This window comes from Rhincodon typus, chromosome 8, assembly GCF_021869965.1.
Source record: "Rhincodon typus isolate 14 chromosome 8, sRhiTyp1.1, whole genome shotgun sequence".
NCBI lineage: Eukaryota > Metazoa > Chordata > Chondrichthyes > Orectolobiformes > Rhincodontidae > Rhincodon > Rhincodon typus.
Genome location: NC_063339.1, coordinates 75,505,010 through 75,522,169, shown reverse-complemented (window position 1 = coordinate 75,522,169; position 17,160 = coordinate 75,505,010). Strand labels below are relative to the sequence as shown.

General features: G+C 42.5%; 1 protein-coding gene across 8 annotated transcripts in view; it reads left to right on the top strand.

The window, feature by feature from the left end:
- The window catches only part of rad51b (RAD51 paralog B), a 475,671-nt gene that overhangs the window by 290,137 nt on the left and 168,374 nt on the right, over positions 1 to 17,160 (top strand). For all 8 annotated transcript variants that reach the window (XM_048600139.1, XM_048600138.1, XM_048600141.1 and 5 more), the window contains exon 8: positions 14,571 to 14,655. In XM_048600139.1, coding sequence (XP_048456096.1) covers positions 14,571 to 14,655 — 85 coding nt within the window. The remainder of the gene's footprint in view (positions 1 to 14,570; positions 14,656 to 17,160) is intronic.

Sequence of the window (17,160 nt, the reverse complement as noted above, 5' to 3'; positions counted from 1 at the left end):
TACAATCAGAGTCAGTGTCCACTGAAGTCAAGAATGGTTGTGCTGACTTAGTAAGGATGGTATGGTGCTATGTATGGTGCTGCTGCCAAGCCAGCCTCACATATACTGCTCACCTTCTGCCTGTCTGACAGAAGGGGCTGTATACAGTCCTACGTTTTAATTTCTTCAAGTTGGTTCCAACCCCTTTTTCTGCTGCATTGCTGCCGCAGTAATCTCGCAAATCATAGAATCCCTACAGCATGGAAACAGGCCATTCGGCCAATCTTGTCCACACCGACCCTCCAAAGGGCATCCCACCCAGACCCATCTCTCTACCCTGTCCCTATAACCTTACATTTCACATGGTCAGTCCACCTAACCTGCATATCTTTTGGACTGTGGGAGGAAACCAGAGCATCCGGAGGAAACCCATGCAGACACGGGGAGAACATGCAAACTCCACACAGACAGTCACCATGGGTGGAATCAAACCTGGGTCCCTAGTGTTGTGAGGCAGCAGTGCTAACCAGTGAGCCACCATGCTGCCGATATCCATGTCCTCAAGTGCACGTCTAACCAGTGGACTGGTCTACTGCAGGGGATTTTGGGGGTGCCTGTATTTCTTGTGGTCTCAGGCTACACAACCTACCATCAGGGGCCACTCTACATCGTGAGTATGTTGGCAGTTTCTTCCTCTTCCTAGGTCAAAACATTGCCAACAATTTGACCATCCCAGTTGAGGTTAGATAACTCAGCAAGAACTGTGTGCTGAAGCAAAGATTTGCTTGGGTGGTAGCTGTCTGGTATATAAAATGATTTGGCTGTGAATGCGCTAAGGAGTGGTTGGGAGAAATGCCAAAACTGTATTCTGATAACTTGCTTCCTTTGTCATTGGAGTGCTGACTGCCTGAACTGGGAGTAAGAATGTACTGGTGTTTCAGGAGATTCAAACGTTCGGATAAAGCTTGTGCTGATGGCGCATTGCCCAACAGTAATATATAATTTTTTTGAAGCTTTGAATCCATGATGGGACAATTGCTGAGTGCCCTCACCCCAGGGACTCTCAATGTGCTGTGTGCCTTGTACTTTTGGGTCTCAGGACCAGAAAAAATAAACTACCTGCTCTTATTGACATGGTTTCTGTCACAATAGAAAAATTGAATCCCTACAGTGTGGAAACTGGCCATTTGGCCCATTAAGTCCGTACCAACCTGCCTGAAGAACACCCCACCTAAACCTACCCACCCCGCCCAACCTATCCCTGTAACTCTGCATTTCCCATGGCGAACCCACCTAGCTTGCACATCCCTCAAGACTATGGTTCTGAGGAAGGGTCGCCGGACTCGAAACATTAACTTTGTTTTTTCCTTCACAGATGCTGCCAGACCTGCTGGGTTTTTCCAGCATCTTTGTTTTTGCTCCTTAAGACTATGGGCCATTTAGCATGGCCAATCCACCTAACCTGCACATCTTTGGACTGTGAATTCCAATGCTGGAATTATTAGAGCAACAAGAGTTTGTTTGGCCTGGTGTTCGAGGGTCAGGGCTGTTCTGCTCTTGTCATTGCCTATTTTCATTTAGGCCATGGGATTCTTTTGCAGGCAGCAGGGGGATTATCTTACTTAGTCACATCACCTCCAAGGTCAAAGAAATCTGTCTTAATTCCTTATCCTCCCTACCAATTGTTATCTCTACCACACCCACCTCTCCCCACCATTCACTGCTCCACTCCCCACCTGGCTTGGGGTTGTCAATTCTTGCGCAAGTTAATTGGTGCCCACAGATTTTGCAGTGCCTTGCCCCATATGAGCATACAGTGCTGACATATTTCTTGATTGCAGAGGTCAGAATACTGGATGTGAAGCTTTCCATCATGCGTGATTCAATATTGGTGATTGGGAGTGGGAGTGGGAGTGGGAGACCCATCTCGAAGTCCAAAGTCATAAAGTCAATTACAGCCCTAGCAACTGCCATAAATTCTGCTAAATCACTACAGAGTAGAGATTGAATCTTTGGCTTTCTATTCTCTGGTAATAGGTAGGCAGTGCTCTACCTACAGTACCCAGATTGAAACTATGAATGCTTTATGTAATGCAGTCAGAAATAAACATTCTCCTTTTTATTATCACTATATTCTAGGCTAATAGACCTAAAGAGGGAGTGCTGAGGTTTCAGAGAAACAGACTAGGCCCCAAGTTTTATCACCAGGGAAGGAAGGGGATGAGGGTACAGCTAAGCAGTTATGTTCCATTTGCATCCGGTGGTGCAGTTTCGAAGCTAGCCTCACAAAAATTCATATCAGGTTCATTCAGCCTGAGGTTTCCTCCTCTCCAAACCTGGTTTGTGTGTGGATAGGTTTTCAGGGAGGGAGGATGGGGAGGAGTGAATAAGTGTGTGTACGTATGCATACGTGTGTGAACTGTGCGTGTGTGCCTAGGTGTCATCTGGTCTGGGGTCTCTCACCCAGTCTCACACTGTGTAAGTGCAGAGCCCTGAGACTGTTTGAGAGCTGGACACACACTGGCACAGGTTCCAGTCAACCAGGCTCAAGCTGCTGTAAGATTAATATCGCTGAAGAGAAATTTGTTTTGGCTGGAAAGGCACCAATATGTGCTTTCTGCACTCCCTTCCATTTCCCTGAGTCTCTGTTGCTGTTACTGACAATCCTCATGACCTTGAGTCTTCTTCTGCAGCTGACAATCCTCCTTCCAGCCTCATCCTGTACATTTAACACCCAAGCAGGAGGCCTCTCCCCTCCTCACCTCCAGGCAGTGGCCTAATCACCCATTGAGCCTAGCAGCAGCATATGTGAGAGGGAGATATTGCCTCTGACTGGAGGAGCAAATCCTTGCACAATTAGTCACTTTGACTTAGCTATATTTTGAATATTGGTCCGAGGACCATATTAGCACCCTTTGGTGGGCTGGAATGCAGTGTACAGGCTGTATGTTGTACAACTGTGATGACACACACTGCTGCCGCTGTGTGTTGGTGGTGGAGTGAATCAGTGTTTAAGATGGTGAATGGCATGCCAGTTAATCATACATTCCATGTGTTATGGAATCATCGAATCCCTTCAGTGTGGAAGCAGGCCATTCGGCCCATCAAGTTACACTGCCTCTCCAAAGAGCATCCCACCCAGACCCACCGCCCTACTCTATCCCTGTAACCCTGCATTTCCCATAGCTAATCCACCTCGCCTGCACGTCCCTGGACACTATGGGCAATTTAGCATGGCTAATCCACCCAACCCTGACATCTTTGGACTGTGTGTTATGGATGGTGTTGACCTTTTTGAGTGTTGTTGGATATGCTCTCTCAATCCTGATTGGTGCCTGACGTGCGTGCGCGTGTGTTCAGATGGTGAACAGATGGGCAGGCTTTGCATAATCAAGCAGTGAGTTACTCGTTGTAAAATTCCCAGCTTTTATCCTGCTCTTGCAACCCCAGTGTTTATATAACTGGACCACTTAAGTTTCTAGTCAATGATAACGACTGGCCCATTCTCATGGTGGCAGACTGTGACTAGTGGGGTACAACAAGGATCAATATTTGGGCCCCAGCTGTTCACAATATATATCAATGAATTGGAGGTGAAGACCAAATGTAACATTTCAAATTTGCAAAAGATACAAAACTGCGTGGGAGTGTATGCTATGAGAAAGATGTATAGCGGTTTCCAATGGATCTTGAGGATAGACCGTCTCTAACGCACAAGTCAGGAATGTGACACCCTCAATTCTCGCATGTTGTGGCATGTTCTCCATTTGGACCATACTCTGAATAAGGAAATTTCTCCTGAATTCCTCATTGGATTTATTAGTGACTATCTTACTTACATGACACTGAGTTTAGATCTGATTACACAATTTGCACACAGATGAGTAATGCTCCCATTCCTATCCATTACTTCTGGAGGTGAAGCCTCATACCCTTTGCAGATGGAGAGATGTGTGGTGTTGTGAACTTTACTGAGCCACAGAAGTTTGTCATTGTGAGCTGAAAACATTTTGTAAAGTCGTGTTACTCTGTAGAAAACCCTGGAGTATTTTTCTTATTCAAAAAAAGACAGAGTATTGTGTCAGCAGGATTTTTATGAGCTGCTGTAATTCAGTCAGCCAAAACCTGGAGAATTTTAGTGGGAGAATGTAGGAGGCGAGAGGATCTGCACTAGGTGAAATACATTCAAAGTTTTATCTTGGCAAGTGGGTATTTCCCTCTTGGGTCTAATTCCATCTGCACATTTAGATTTAGCTGGCAGTGGATTTGTTATATAAAGAATGGTACCCCAGCTGGAATTTGGTACATGCTATTGAAAACATAGGCTGCATGCTATGTGCAGGATAAAACGCAGGCTGGACTGTTTATCTACAGCATTGCACAAAGACTGAGATTTATCTATACAAGGTAACACAAATTTCATATTTACAGATCAGCAGTAAATCATAATGAAACAATGAGCTCTGTGTCTGGTAGCCCCTCAGAATGACGATGATGCTTACTCATGGCAAGAACCAGTGTGGAATCTTTAAATCAGCGGGGCTGTTGTGGTGCTGCTACCACACAGTTCTGCCTGACCGGGAGACTCTCTTGCTGTTGCCATAGGTGCTTCAGATGGATTTATAGATTGATAATTAACCTGTTTGGCCATTTTATGTTGCACTTTCCATGGCTATCGAGTCCAAAGTGCTACGTGATCCTGGCTGCTTCCACAGTGCCTCAAGATCTCATAATAAGGCTTGCACAAATCAATTGTGAAGCAGACAGATTGACAAACTTGCAGAGTAGAAAACTGCAGACTGAAGAGATTTGACCCTCTGCATGCATCTGTTCAAATGACTTCTGAAATGTTTTCTGGTGATCAACAGCTCAAATGGCATGTACATGCTCTTTGACCCTTCATCTCCAGTGAAAATTTGTGAGAGAACAAAACTACAAGAAAAGTACTGAAAATAACTTTTTTTTAAAGTACAAACTTCAATACATATTGAGGCATGAACTCTTCACCAGTAAATCTGAAAGTGAAAACATACAATCTGTTAGACTTATTTTTATTCCCCCTATGACATTGGATGTGAATTTCTCCAGACCTTTCCTCCCAAATTGGCCTGGGCATTTTTAAAATTGTTTATGATTGTGCATATCCCAGAAGGTGATTTAAAGTGATGTAGAGAGTGCACATATTGTGTTAGACAGCCTGAGTGGATTCGAGACCGTGTTCCTGTCCATTATTTGTTCAGAGCTGTCCCCATTAAACGATAATGCAATCACTAGGGTACACAAGTTTAAGATACGGGGGATTGTGAGGAAGAAGCATTTTGCACAGCAAGCGGTAATGACTTGGAGCTCCTTTCCCAAGAGGGTGGGAGAAATGGAAAAGACCAATGATTTAAAAAGAAATCAGATTTGCACTTGAGGGAAATTAACTTCTTTCATTGTTGCCAGCTCAACATTCTGGTAGTGTCTTCCTAAATGAGGGCATACCTGTATGGTCTACAGTGGCTCAGTGCCTCACATAAGGGCAGTTAGTGCTGGTCAATGAATTTTGGCCTTGCCTGCAGCACTGCATTCCCACAAATTAATAAGTTATTTTTGAAAAGTTGAATTACCTTTCATCAGAACTGGAATGAAGAGCCAAGTGAAATTGAAGAACAAAGGAGAAAGGATGGAGGGCGGAAAAGACTAAATGATAAAAGGAATGATTGTGGAAGGTAAAAAGGATTGGTAATGGGATGGGTAAAGAAACGGAACTGTGTCCGGGGAGGTGTAAATGTTTACAACTGAATCATTACTGCCAGCTGCTGCTCAATGAAACGGGAGAAATAGTAAGAATCATAGAGCACAGAGAAAGATCATTAAGTCCACATGCCAGTCCTCTGAAAGCACTTCCAATTAGTCTCAACCCCTGCTATTTCCCCGTAGCCTTGCAAATATTCTCCTCTGTCAGCATTAATCAAATTTGTTTTAGAAAATTCCTACTGAATCTGTCCTTTAAGGCTGTGGAGTTGTAACCACGACTCACTGTGTAAAACAATTTTCCACATCCCACATTTCACTCTTGCCAATTACATTAAATTGGTATTCTATGGACAACAGAAACTTCTTCCCACCCCCATGACCAAACCTCCACAAAAATTTGAACATCTCCATTAAATCTTTCCTAACTTTCTGTGCCGTAAAGGGAACGACCCTAGTTTCTTTAGTCTGTTCACATAACTGAAGTGGCACATTATTGATTTATTTCTAGTATCCAATGCAAAGCCTGGACTTCCTTCCAAATGTGCCCTGCCCTTAGCCAGACTCAGTACTTCTGTTGGAGCCTAACAGTGCTTTTAGAGGATTAGAATAACTTCCTAGCTTTTGTATTTGATTTGACTCTTTATAAAGACAAGGATTCTGCATGCTTTATAACAGCCCAGTTATGATCTAAAGTTGTTGAACTGTACGTTAAGGACGGAAAGCTGTGAAGTATCAGTCAAACGACAGTGTTTTTGTAGATTTAAATGTGGATTTTGTTAAGCCCTGTGGTAGAGACATGTTGAAGAAAGTAAGGTACAATTTGCATTGGCCTTTTGTTAAAGCTGATTTCTTTATCTTTTTTGTGTGTGAAAGCTACACCCTAACGTTAAGAGCAGTGTGCAAGTGTTAAAACTACTCAAAAAGGGCAAGGAGATTATTCAATTAACAACAACCTAAGTATTAAACCAGAGGGGGAGATGAGTTTAATAATGTCTTTTCTTTTTGAGGGGCTGGTTGGTTGGCTGGCCAGCAGATCAGGAGTTGTAGACAGTTTCTTCTCTTTCAAATTGCTTTGAAGGTCTAATAGATATGATTTGTGCTTTGCTGTTTGACAAAAGAAAACTGATTACTTATACAGAGCACAAATACTGGCTACAAGTTTTTTTCTTTTTTGTAACCTGGAGTTTGGTGTTGATATTGTCAGTAAACACTGTATGAAGTAGCATTGATCCCTTAACTGACTGTGATTTAAAAATAGTATCTCACTGTGGGAGTCAAGTTACCAGAGCTTCTTTAGCTGGAGATTTTGGTGGTGACTCTGACGAGGAGGTGGATGGTGAAGCAGAGGGTAGGGGGTTTACCATGAAGACAATGGCTTGCATTGCAGATAGACAACTGTCACCTCACTTCTAAACTCCAGAAAACACAGGCACAGTCTCTGCAATCTCTCCTCATAATGCAGTTCTATCAACCTACGAATCAGTCATGTCAACCTCCACTGAACTTCTTCTGTGGCACGTATATGGCTCCTACGGCAAGGGACCAGACCTGCACGCACTGCTCCACATGCAATTTAACCCACATTCTACACCATTCAAGCAAGACTTCTTTGCGTCTATACTTATATCACTGTGAGATACAGGCTGACATGTCGTTTAACTTCCAAACTTCTTGCTGCACCTACATGCAAGGTTTGAGTAACTTATAAATGAGGACACCTTGGTCACTTTGGGCATCAACACTTTCTAACCTCTGAACTTTCTAGAAATACCCTGCCCCTTCATGCTTTTGACCAAAGTGGATAACCTCACAAATTACATTACATCTGCCATATTCTTGTCCACTCAGCCTGTCAAAATCCTCTGAAGCCTCTTTATATTCTTCTCACAATTCACATTCCCGTTCTGTATCATCTGCAAACTTGTAGCTAGTACAATTGGTTCCCACATTGAAATTGTTGATTTAGATTGTGAACAGCTGGGGCCCAAACACTGATCCTCTGGTACACCACTGGTGTATTAAAGTTGATTTTAATCCATTCGTGACACTAAACATATGGATAGAAAAGAGCTGTTGTTCTTGCTTGAGTGCAGTGATTTATTTACTTATGTTGATATGTAAACTAATTAATTCCCTAACAGCTTTTGGCAAGCAAGTTGCTTCCTGTTTGTTTTTCAGGAATGCATTAAAACAACACACTGCAACCTACCGCACAAAGTGAGGCCATTCAGCCTGTCGTGCCAGTGTGGGCTTATTGAGTGAGCTATCCATCGAGTCCCACAACTCTATTTTCCCCCAACAGCCCTTTATTAAATCTTTATACCGTTCCTTTTGCAAATTGCTGCAGTATAAATGAAGCAGCTATCAATAGATGATTGATGATATTTCTAGCATTTCTGGACATCAGTTTACGTGATGGGTAGTGAATAGAAGGCTTTGCTGTAAGATAATCGTTTCAGTGTCTCTCCCTGCTATGTTTATATTGTGCCAGGGAGGGGGTGAGTTAGCTTGCACGGCTGGATTGCAATGCAGAGTGCAGCCATTTGATTGGGTTCAGTTCCAGGTCGAGGTTGCCCTCATGATCCTATTCTCTCAACCTCGCCCTCACCTCTGGCATGGTGACTGTCAGGTTAAACCAGAACAGTCATCTCTCTCAAATGAGAAGTGACAGCCTACTAGTATTAGCACAAGAATGTTAAAACCAGAGATCCAGGTAATGTTCTGGAGTCCCTCGTTCAAATCCTGCCACAGGTGGTAGAATTTGAATTAAATAAAATCTGGAATTAAGAGTCTAATGATGACCATGAATCCATTGTTGATTATTGGGGGAAAACCCATCTGGTTCACTGATCTCCTTTAAGGAAGGAATCTGCCATCCTCACCTGGTCTGGCCTACATGTGACTCCAGACCCACAGAAATGTGATTGACTCTTAACTGCCCTCTGGGCAATTAGGGATGGGCAATAAATGTTGCCTGGCCAGTGATGCCCTCATCCAATTAATAAGAAAAAAGGGAAGGGAAACTGGCAGAAACTGAGATGGTAAGTAAAACCAGTGAAGGACGTTTATCCTGAATCCCAATGATACACTGCAGGCTGACCTTGTTGCAGAGAAGGCCCTGACTTTGTAGAAACTGACTGTTGCATTTGGAAGATGAACACATCCGCGCTGGTATTCATCCTGAGAAGATTGTTAAGACCAATTACCCTGATGATCAGTAACTCAAACAGACCACTCCGCTGTAAGGGTCACATGGCATCCACAAATAATCCTTTATCTCTTCTGAAAGAATTGAAAACGCACTCGGCAAACCATCACAATGGCTGATCCTCTGACTCAGTGATAGTAGAAGTGACTTGGTAGCGAGTAGGACAGGGGTTAATTTGAAAAGAAGCTAACATTTAGCGACAAAATGAATATTTTATATACTTATGCATAGTGTAAGGAAAGCAGCTATCAATAGGACATTTGGGGCGGCACATTAGCTCAGTGGTTGACATTGCTGTCTCACAGCACAAGGGATCTGGGTTCAGTTCCAGCCTTGAGGGACTGTGTGGAGTTTGGTCATTCTCCCCATGTCTGTGTGGATTTTCTCTGGGTGCTCCAGTTTTTTCCCACAATCCAAAGAAGTGCAGGTTAGGTGGATTGGCCAAGCTAAAATTGTCCGCAGTGTCCAGGAATGTGTAGTCGAGGTGGAATATCCATGTGAAATGTGGGTTTATGGGATACGATGGGGGGATGCTGAGTCAGGGTGGGATGCTCTTCAGAGGGTCAGCACGGACTCCATTGGCCAAATGGCCTTCTTCCACGCTGTAGGGATTCTGTGACGTGAACATAAGAAATGGCAGGAGTAGGCTATTTGGTCCCTCAAGCCTGCTGGACCATTCAAAGAGATCCTGACTGATCATTTATCATTCTGCCAATTCTCCCCATGCCCACACATTGCTTGATGTCATTCATATCCAGATAACCATTGATTTCTGACTTAGGCATACTGATCCTCATAGCAGTGGGGTATGTACTCTGTATTCCATTTTTTAATATCCCTTCTAATTGGGGAACCGTAGAAGGTAGTGTATTACTTGTATTTTAAGAAAACTTTCTATTAGGCCTCACACGAAGCGGCTTTTTCACAAACATAAGAGATGTAGAATTGGGTAACAAATTAGCATGAATTAAGGGTTGTCAAATAGATTGAAATAGAGAGTAGCAGTAAACATTTCAGTTTTGTGATGACAGGGTTTAACTTGTGGCCAGTGGATCTGTGCTTAAGTGTTACTTATTTAAAATTTATAGTAATGAATTCAATGAGAAATCGGGCTATAATTTATCCAGAAAAAGAACTAATTGCAGATGCTGGAAATCGGAAACAACAGAAATTACTAGAAAAACTCAGAAGGATTGGCAGCATCTGTGAAAAGAAAGAAGAGTTAACATTTTGGGTCCATGACCCTTCTTCAGAACAGCAGTCTTCACTCCTGAAGAAGTGTCACTAGTCCTGAAACGTTAACTCTGCTTTCTCTCCACAGATGCATGCAGATCTGCTGAATTTTTCCAGAAATTTTGTTTATAAGTTATCCAGATTTGCAGATGGTACAAACCAGATGGGAAAGGGAGATGTGAAAAGGACTGCAGTGTTCAATTGGGCACTTACTGTGTGTTTGAAGATGCGAGTCTGTTTACTGTTGATGCTCCCTGTATTTGATTGGTTGGGCCTAGACAAAGACTGAGAATACAAGCAAACAAACCATAGAATTTTCTGGAAACAAGCAGAGGGCACACAATAAAGCACAACTCTTGTAAATAAATTCCTATTGCATATAAATAAGCAAATATGTTATCTCTGTATACCTTCAAGGCATAGCATATACAATTGAGGAGTATAGACTATTTAAGTGACTGGACAAGAATGTGGAAGATAGAGTATAATGTGTGGAAGTGTAAAATTATCCACGTTCACTGGAAAAATTGAAAAGCAAAATATTTTTAATTGCTCATGGACATGTTGATACACGGTGGGACATGAATGACCTTGGACATGGATCGCAGAAATTTGGCGTGCAGGACGAGCAATTAAATAGGAAAGCAAATAGTATGTCAGCATTCATGATAAAAGTATTAGAGTATAAGAGTAAAAAAGTCTTACTGCAGTTTTACAGGGCTCTTTTGAGATCACACTTGGAGCATGTACAGTTTCGGTCTCCTTACATAAAGAAGAAGGCACAGGCTTGAAGGGGAAAATAACAAAAATTTCACAAAACTAATTCAGTTGAAGTCCATTGTAGTGGTTTACTCCATTAAAAGTATAATATAAATGCAGATTATGTTGGAAGATGAATATATAGAATTGAAAAGTTCACAGATGACGTGAAAATTTGTCGGGTGGTAGATAGTCTGGAGGATAACTGTAAACTGAAGGATGATATCAGTTAACTGGTCGGCCGGGTAGGTCAGTAGCAAATGGAATTCAACCCAAAAAAGTGTGAGATAATGTACTGGGATAAGGCACGTGAGATACTTGCCTTTGTTATCTGAACATAGAATACAAGAGCAAGGGGGTTATGCTGGAACTGAACACAATACTGGATAGGCCACAACTGGAGTACTGTGTGCAATTTTGCATCATATTTTAGGAATAATGTGATTGCACTAGAAAAGGTGCAGAGATTTACCAGGATGTTGCCTGGGCTGGAGGATCTGAGCTATGAGGAAAGAATGGATATACTAGGATTGTTTTCCTTGGTCAATGAACGTTGAGAGACAACCTGACAGAGGTGTATAAGATTATGAGGGGTATAGATACGGTGGAGAGGAAGGCACTTTTCTCCATTAATAATGTGGTGAATAACTAGGGCCTGATATTTAAGGTAAGAGGTGGAGGAGATTTGATGAGAATTTTTTTTACCACTCAGAGGGTGGTGAGAGTTTGACACTCACTGTCTGAAAGGATGAAATTCTTGTCATGATACTTAAATAATATTTAGATATTTACTTGCATTGCCATGGCCTTCATGGCTATGGCCCAAAAGCTTGAAAATGGGATTAGTGTAGTCAGATCTTTTTTGACTGGTGCTGAGGCAATGGGCTGAATGGCCTCCTTCTGTGCTGTAAATGAGTATGTGTCTATATCTATTTAAAATGAGAAGTACCACCCTTACCAGAAAGCAGACTCTAGGTAAACTGTTTTGTTTGTTATTCTTGTACAGACACATTGAGCAGTAATGTAGATGCAGTCAAGTTACTTTGGCTTGGCTTCTCTTTTTTGACTGTGTGTTGTGGTCACAAATATGCTCCATTTGCAAAGCCACACTGCTTCCGCCTTTGCTGTTGTTTGGTGTCAGTTGTTTCATGCTTTGAGTGGTGAGGCTCTCAGCAGCACAGTTCGCTTTAGTGTCCATGACATCTGTTGAATTGTGTGCAAGGAATGACTTTCATCTGGCAGATTTCCTGAGTTTGACAATTAGAAGTCACATTGGTGCCCTGCTAAGCAAAGGCATTATGGGAAATGAGCCAAAGGCAGGTATATGGAGTTGGGTTGGTCTCATTGAATGGTGGGCAGAACAGGCTCATGGGACTGAATGGCCTACTCCTGTTCCCATGTTCCTAGAAGGAAATTGTATTCAGGAACTGGCAATTTGCATTTGAATGTTGAAGCATTTTGGTGACAGGCTGTTTCACTTAAGCAGCATTTTGCTTGTACTTAGTCATTGAGATCAACAGCACTGAAAAAGGCCTTTTGGCCCATCAAGTCCGTGTTAGTCAAAGACAACCACCTAACTATTCTAATCCCATTTTTCAGCATTTGGCACATAGCCTTGGCATCACATCTAAATGTTACGAAGGTTTCTGCCTCCAACACACTTGAGTTGCAACGAGTTGCAGATTCCCACTTCCATCTGGGTGAAAACTTTTTTCCTCATGTCTCCTCTGAACCTTCTGCCCTTTACCTTAAATATATGCCCCCAGTCTTCCCATCAAACTGAAAAAGTTTCTTCCATCCTACCCTATCTATAGCCCTCATAATTTTATAGGTCTTTCAAGCTAGTCTACTGCATTCGCTGCTCACAATGTGGTCTCCTGTACGTTGGTGAGACTAAATACAGACTGGGTGACCTGTTTGAGAACATCTCCGTGCTCTCTGTAGGAATGACTCTGACATCCCAATTGCTTGCCATTTCAATAAATCACCTGGTTGTCACACTGACATTTCTGTTCTGGGCTTGCTGCAATGTTCTAACAAAGCTCAAGACAAGTTCAAAGAACAACACCTAATTTTTCCGTTTAGGCACTTTACAGCCTTGAGGTCTCACTATTAACAATCCCTTTGTCTTTTGTACTGGATGTCTGCTTCTGTCAAAAGTGTAGAAGCCCATTTTGCAATAAATTTCGGTTCTGAAGAACAGTCATACCAGACTTAAAAAGGTTAATTCTGTTCCTCTGTGAACTGCCCAACCTGCTGTGTTTCTCTGGCATACTCTGTATTTGGCAATACTTGATGGAGTGAAGAAGAGAAAGCTTTACTCTTGAGTCTAACCTATAATGTTATAATTGACCTAGGCAACATAAATGGAGATCTACGCTGCATTTGCCCCATCCTTTATCAGGCCTGCAAGTATTATTGATATAGAGGGAGTTTTACATTGTGCCTAATCTGTGTTGTATCTGCCCTGGGATAGTGTTTAATGGGATAGTGTAGAAGAATATTTACTCTGTATCTAATCCTTAGCTGTATCTGTCCTGGGAGTGTTTTTTTGATGGAGACTGGATAGAGAGAGCTAAACTTTGCATTTGTCCTGTGCTGCACGATACCTGGGAGTCTGGGAACTGACTCTGGTTGTGGATATTCAATAGAGGTGACACTGGTCTTGTCTGCTGGCTACATTTAACTGTAGAGTGGTGAGTCTTCCCTAAGAGTAGAGTTCCCACTCTCCAAGAGCTGCTGGTCAATCAGAGGCCAGTAACTCTTTGAGCGGCCTCACAACATGGAAGGAAGTGGCAGCTGTCAGCAATGCAGTCACTGAAGTTCAGTTTTATCGCAGAATACCAGGTCAGAGATGAGTGATGCAGGATGGTGGTCACATCATAAGGGCTATAAGCTAGAGAATTAGCAGCATGGCTAGGGGTCTAGCATCTGGCACCAAGTTGGAATCATAGAATCCCTACAGTGCGGAAACGGGCCATTCGGCCCATTGAGTCTACACCAACCCTCTGAAGGTCATCCCACACAGACCCACCCAATCCTCGTAACCCCACATTTCCAATGGCTAATCCATGTAGCCTGCACATACCTGGACACTATGGGCAATTTAGCATGGCCAGTCCACATCTTTGGACTGTGGGCAGAAACTGGAGAACCTGCAGGAAACCCATGCAGACACGGGGAACATACAGACTACGCACAGACAGTCACCCAGGTCGCTGGCAATGTGAGGCAGTAGTGCTAACCAATGGGCTGTCATGCCACCCTAAGTTACTGCCAAGAACAGGAAGAGACCCTTGAGCCAACCTATAGGTTTTAACTGGCATCCATGGGCCGTCCTACCTTTGGCTTAATCAGCATGAAGATGCGAAAAGGATGGGGTTCCCTCCTGTCTCATTAACTGCCCCTCACCATCATACTTGCCAGTGAGAATGGGAACCAAATTCCTTTCAGTGCTCCTAAAAGAAAAGGTGTTTTGCTTCCAAGCAACACCACCTTGTTGAGCACTGCGCCAGTGGAGGAGAAAAAAGAGTTATACAATGTCACAGATTAGGGAGGAAGTTAGTATACAGACACTTTTGTCAAAGGAATGAAGGTCTGAGGAAGATGTGAGGGCACCTTGCTGTAACTCTACTCCTTTCTCTCTCTGTAGGTCATTCTGACGAACCAGATCACAACCAGGCTGAGTCACAGCTCTGTGCCAAGCTTAAGCGCAGGTCATTCCTCCCTACCTGAAGGTAATGGTCTTTTTCATTAACAAAGTCGTCTTTTTTAATCAGTTGCATCACACCACTATTCCCGTACTGTATTGTTTCTGCTCAAACTGTTTGTGTTGAAATAAAAAGAGAATTTGGATTTATCTCGGGCCCTTCATGAGTTCAGGATATTCCAAAGCTCTCCCGAGCTAGTGAAGTAGTTTCGATCTGTCGTCACTGTTGTCTTGTAGGAAATACAGTGGCTAATTTACATATGGCAAGGCCTTACAAACAATAATATGATAATGACTAATGGTTTTAGCTGCTTCAATGACATTAATTGGCTGTTAATATAATTAAGTTATAGACCATACAGAGAACTCTGCCCATTCCTCTTCAATGATTTCATGTAGTTTTGCATCCACTTCAGAGGGTAGACTGATGTTTAAGGTCTCACCCAAAAGATGACATCCCGAATAGTGCAGCACTCCCTCGTTTCTACGATTGTCAGCCTAGGTCATGTGGTTAAGTCTCGAGAGAAGAAGATTCACGTGTGTAAAAAAGACTTCTGTGTGATTGTGTGTTTATAAATGCAAAATATCTCTGCAGAGAACACATATAAAAAAACTTCTAATATTCTTTAACAGCGACCGCACATGTCGTGCTGTGAGTCATGTAGTTTTTTTCTGCTCTGGCAGGTTGTGATCATTATCGTCAAAATAATTCCACTTGCAATGCTTTGTTGGGAAAGGAACTTCAAAAGAGACAGACTCAATTTTTTTTCCACCTGTATCCATATTGTCTCTTACTATCACTGAAAGCTAGTGGACAGGAAGAGGGAATAATTCAAAATGCCAATGGAATGTAGACCTTTATCTCAAGGTTTGCCACAGTAATATCAAGGGATAAGTAATGTTACAGCTGTTGGGGAGTGGGGGGAGGAGGGCGTGGGGGGTTGGTGGGGAGGGGTTGAGGTTGAGTTAGATCTACCTGGGGAACTGCATTCAGTTCTGGACACCTCACCTCAAAAAGAATGTGTCGTCCTGAGAGGACATGAGTAATAGTGGACTTGCAAAACATTACGACATGAGGACTGATTGCTTAAAGCCCAAGTTTTTATTTTCCCAATTATAGAAGATTAAGGGATGATTGAATTAAGCTGTTTAGAGCAATTGAAGGATTTATGAGAATTAAGATAGAAAGCAGCTATTTCCTCTGGTGTGTGATCCCAAAACAAAACGTTTATAAACTTAAAAATTGGAGTCATTCAGGTGTGATACCAGGAAGCACTTATTCACACAAAAGGGTAGTAGAAATTTGGAACTGTTTCCAGCAATCTGTTGAGGCTCAGGGGCCAAGTGAAAATTTCAGAACCGAGATTGGTAGACTTTTGTGGTTAAGTGTATTAGAGTTATTTATTGGGATAAATAGGTATACCTAAGATACAAGTCAAACTGTGAACTAATTGAACAGCAAAAAGATTTGAAAAGACAACCTCTATTCCTATGTTTCCTTGCTCGAAGTCTCCGGCTTTGTGTCGAGGTATGCTTAGATGCACGTCAGCCATAGTCAGCGCCTCAGTTGTTCACTGCAGACGGCATTATAGTAGGGCCTGATTCTTCACCAGTCACTGCCTGCCATTAAACCTTCAACAGAGGTCACAGTTCGATGAGCATGAAACCGACTGATGCACTCCTGTCTAACCCAGGCAAGCTGAACTGAGTGTAATATCTCGACTTTCTTTTCCCTAGCTACAGTTGGTTAAACCTGGAGCAGGAACCGGATGTTGAGCTTGTCAACCCACCTGTCCAGTTTAGCTAAGTACTGTCATAAGCAGCAGTACTATCACTGTCAAAATTATCAAAACAAAATTTTCCAATCTTGCTGTCCCTGACCTCTGCCTGCACCTGCACGAGTACACGGCGTCCTGTGCTTTGTCCCCCAAGTCATTCATCAGGTAGCACTGTTTCCCATTGATTCAGAAGATTGTGGGTTTAGGTCTGATTTTGGATGTTTGAGCGCAAAATCTAGACGGACACAACCAGTGCAGTACTGGGGTAATGCTGCACTGTTAGAAGTGTCATCTTTCAGGTAAGATGTTAATCTAGTGCCAGTTCTCAAGGTGGACATACAAGGCTGCAAAACATTATTTAAAGAAAAGCAAGAGAGTTCTTGATCTTTTGAGCAATATTTATTTTTCAACCAAGGTCACTACAGATTACCTGATAATTTATTACATTGTTGTTGGGTTATTTTGCTTTACACAAGCTGTCTGCCATGTTTCCTACCCTTCAGAGACTGTACTTCATAAATAGTTCATCGACTAAAAAATTGCTTTAGAGTAATCTGAGTCCATGAGCAAACAAGATGTGTCTGCAATTTCTTGATTGACTGTTCGTCAGAAGATAGTGCAACATGAGAGTTTTGTGACCTTGTGTGTTCTTTCTGTGTACACTTGACTTCCAAAGCTGATGAATTATTTTACTTGTTTGCGTAAAAAGGCATGTGAATACAGGCCTTGGGCTGGTTAGATTAGACAAGCTGTGT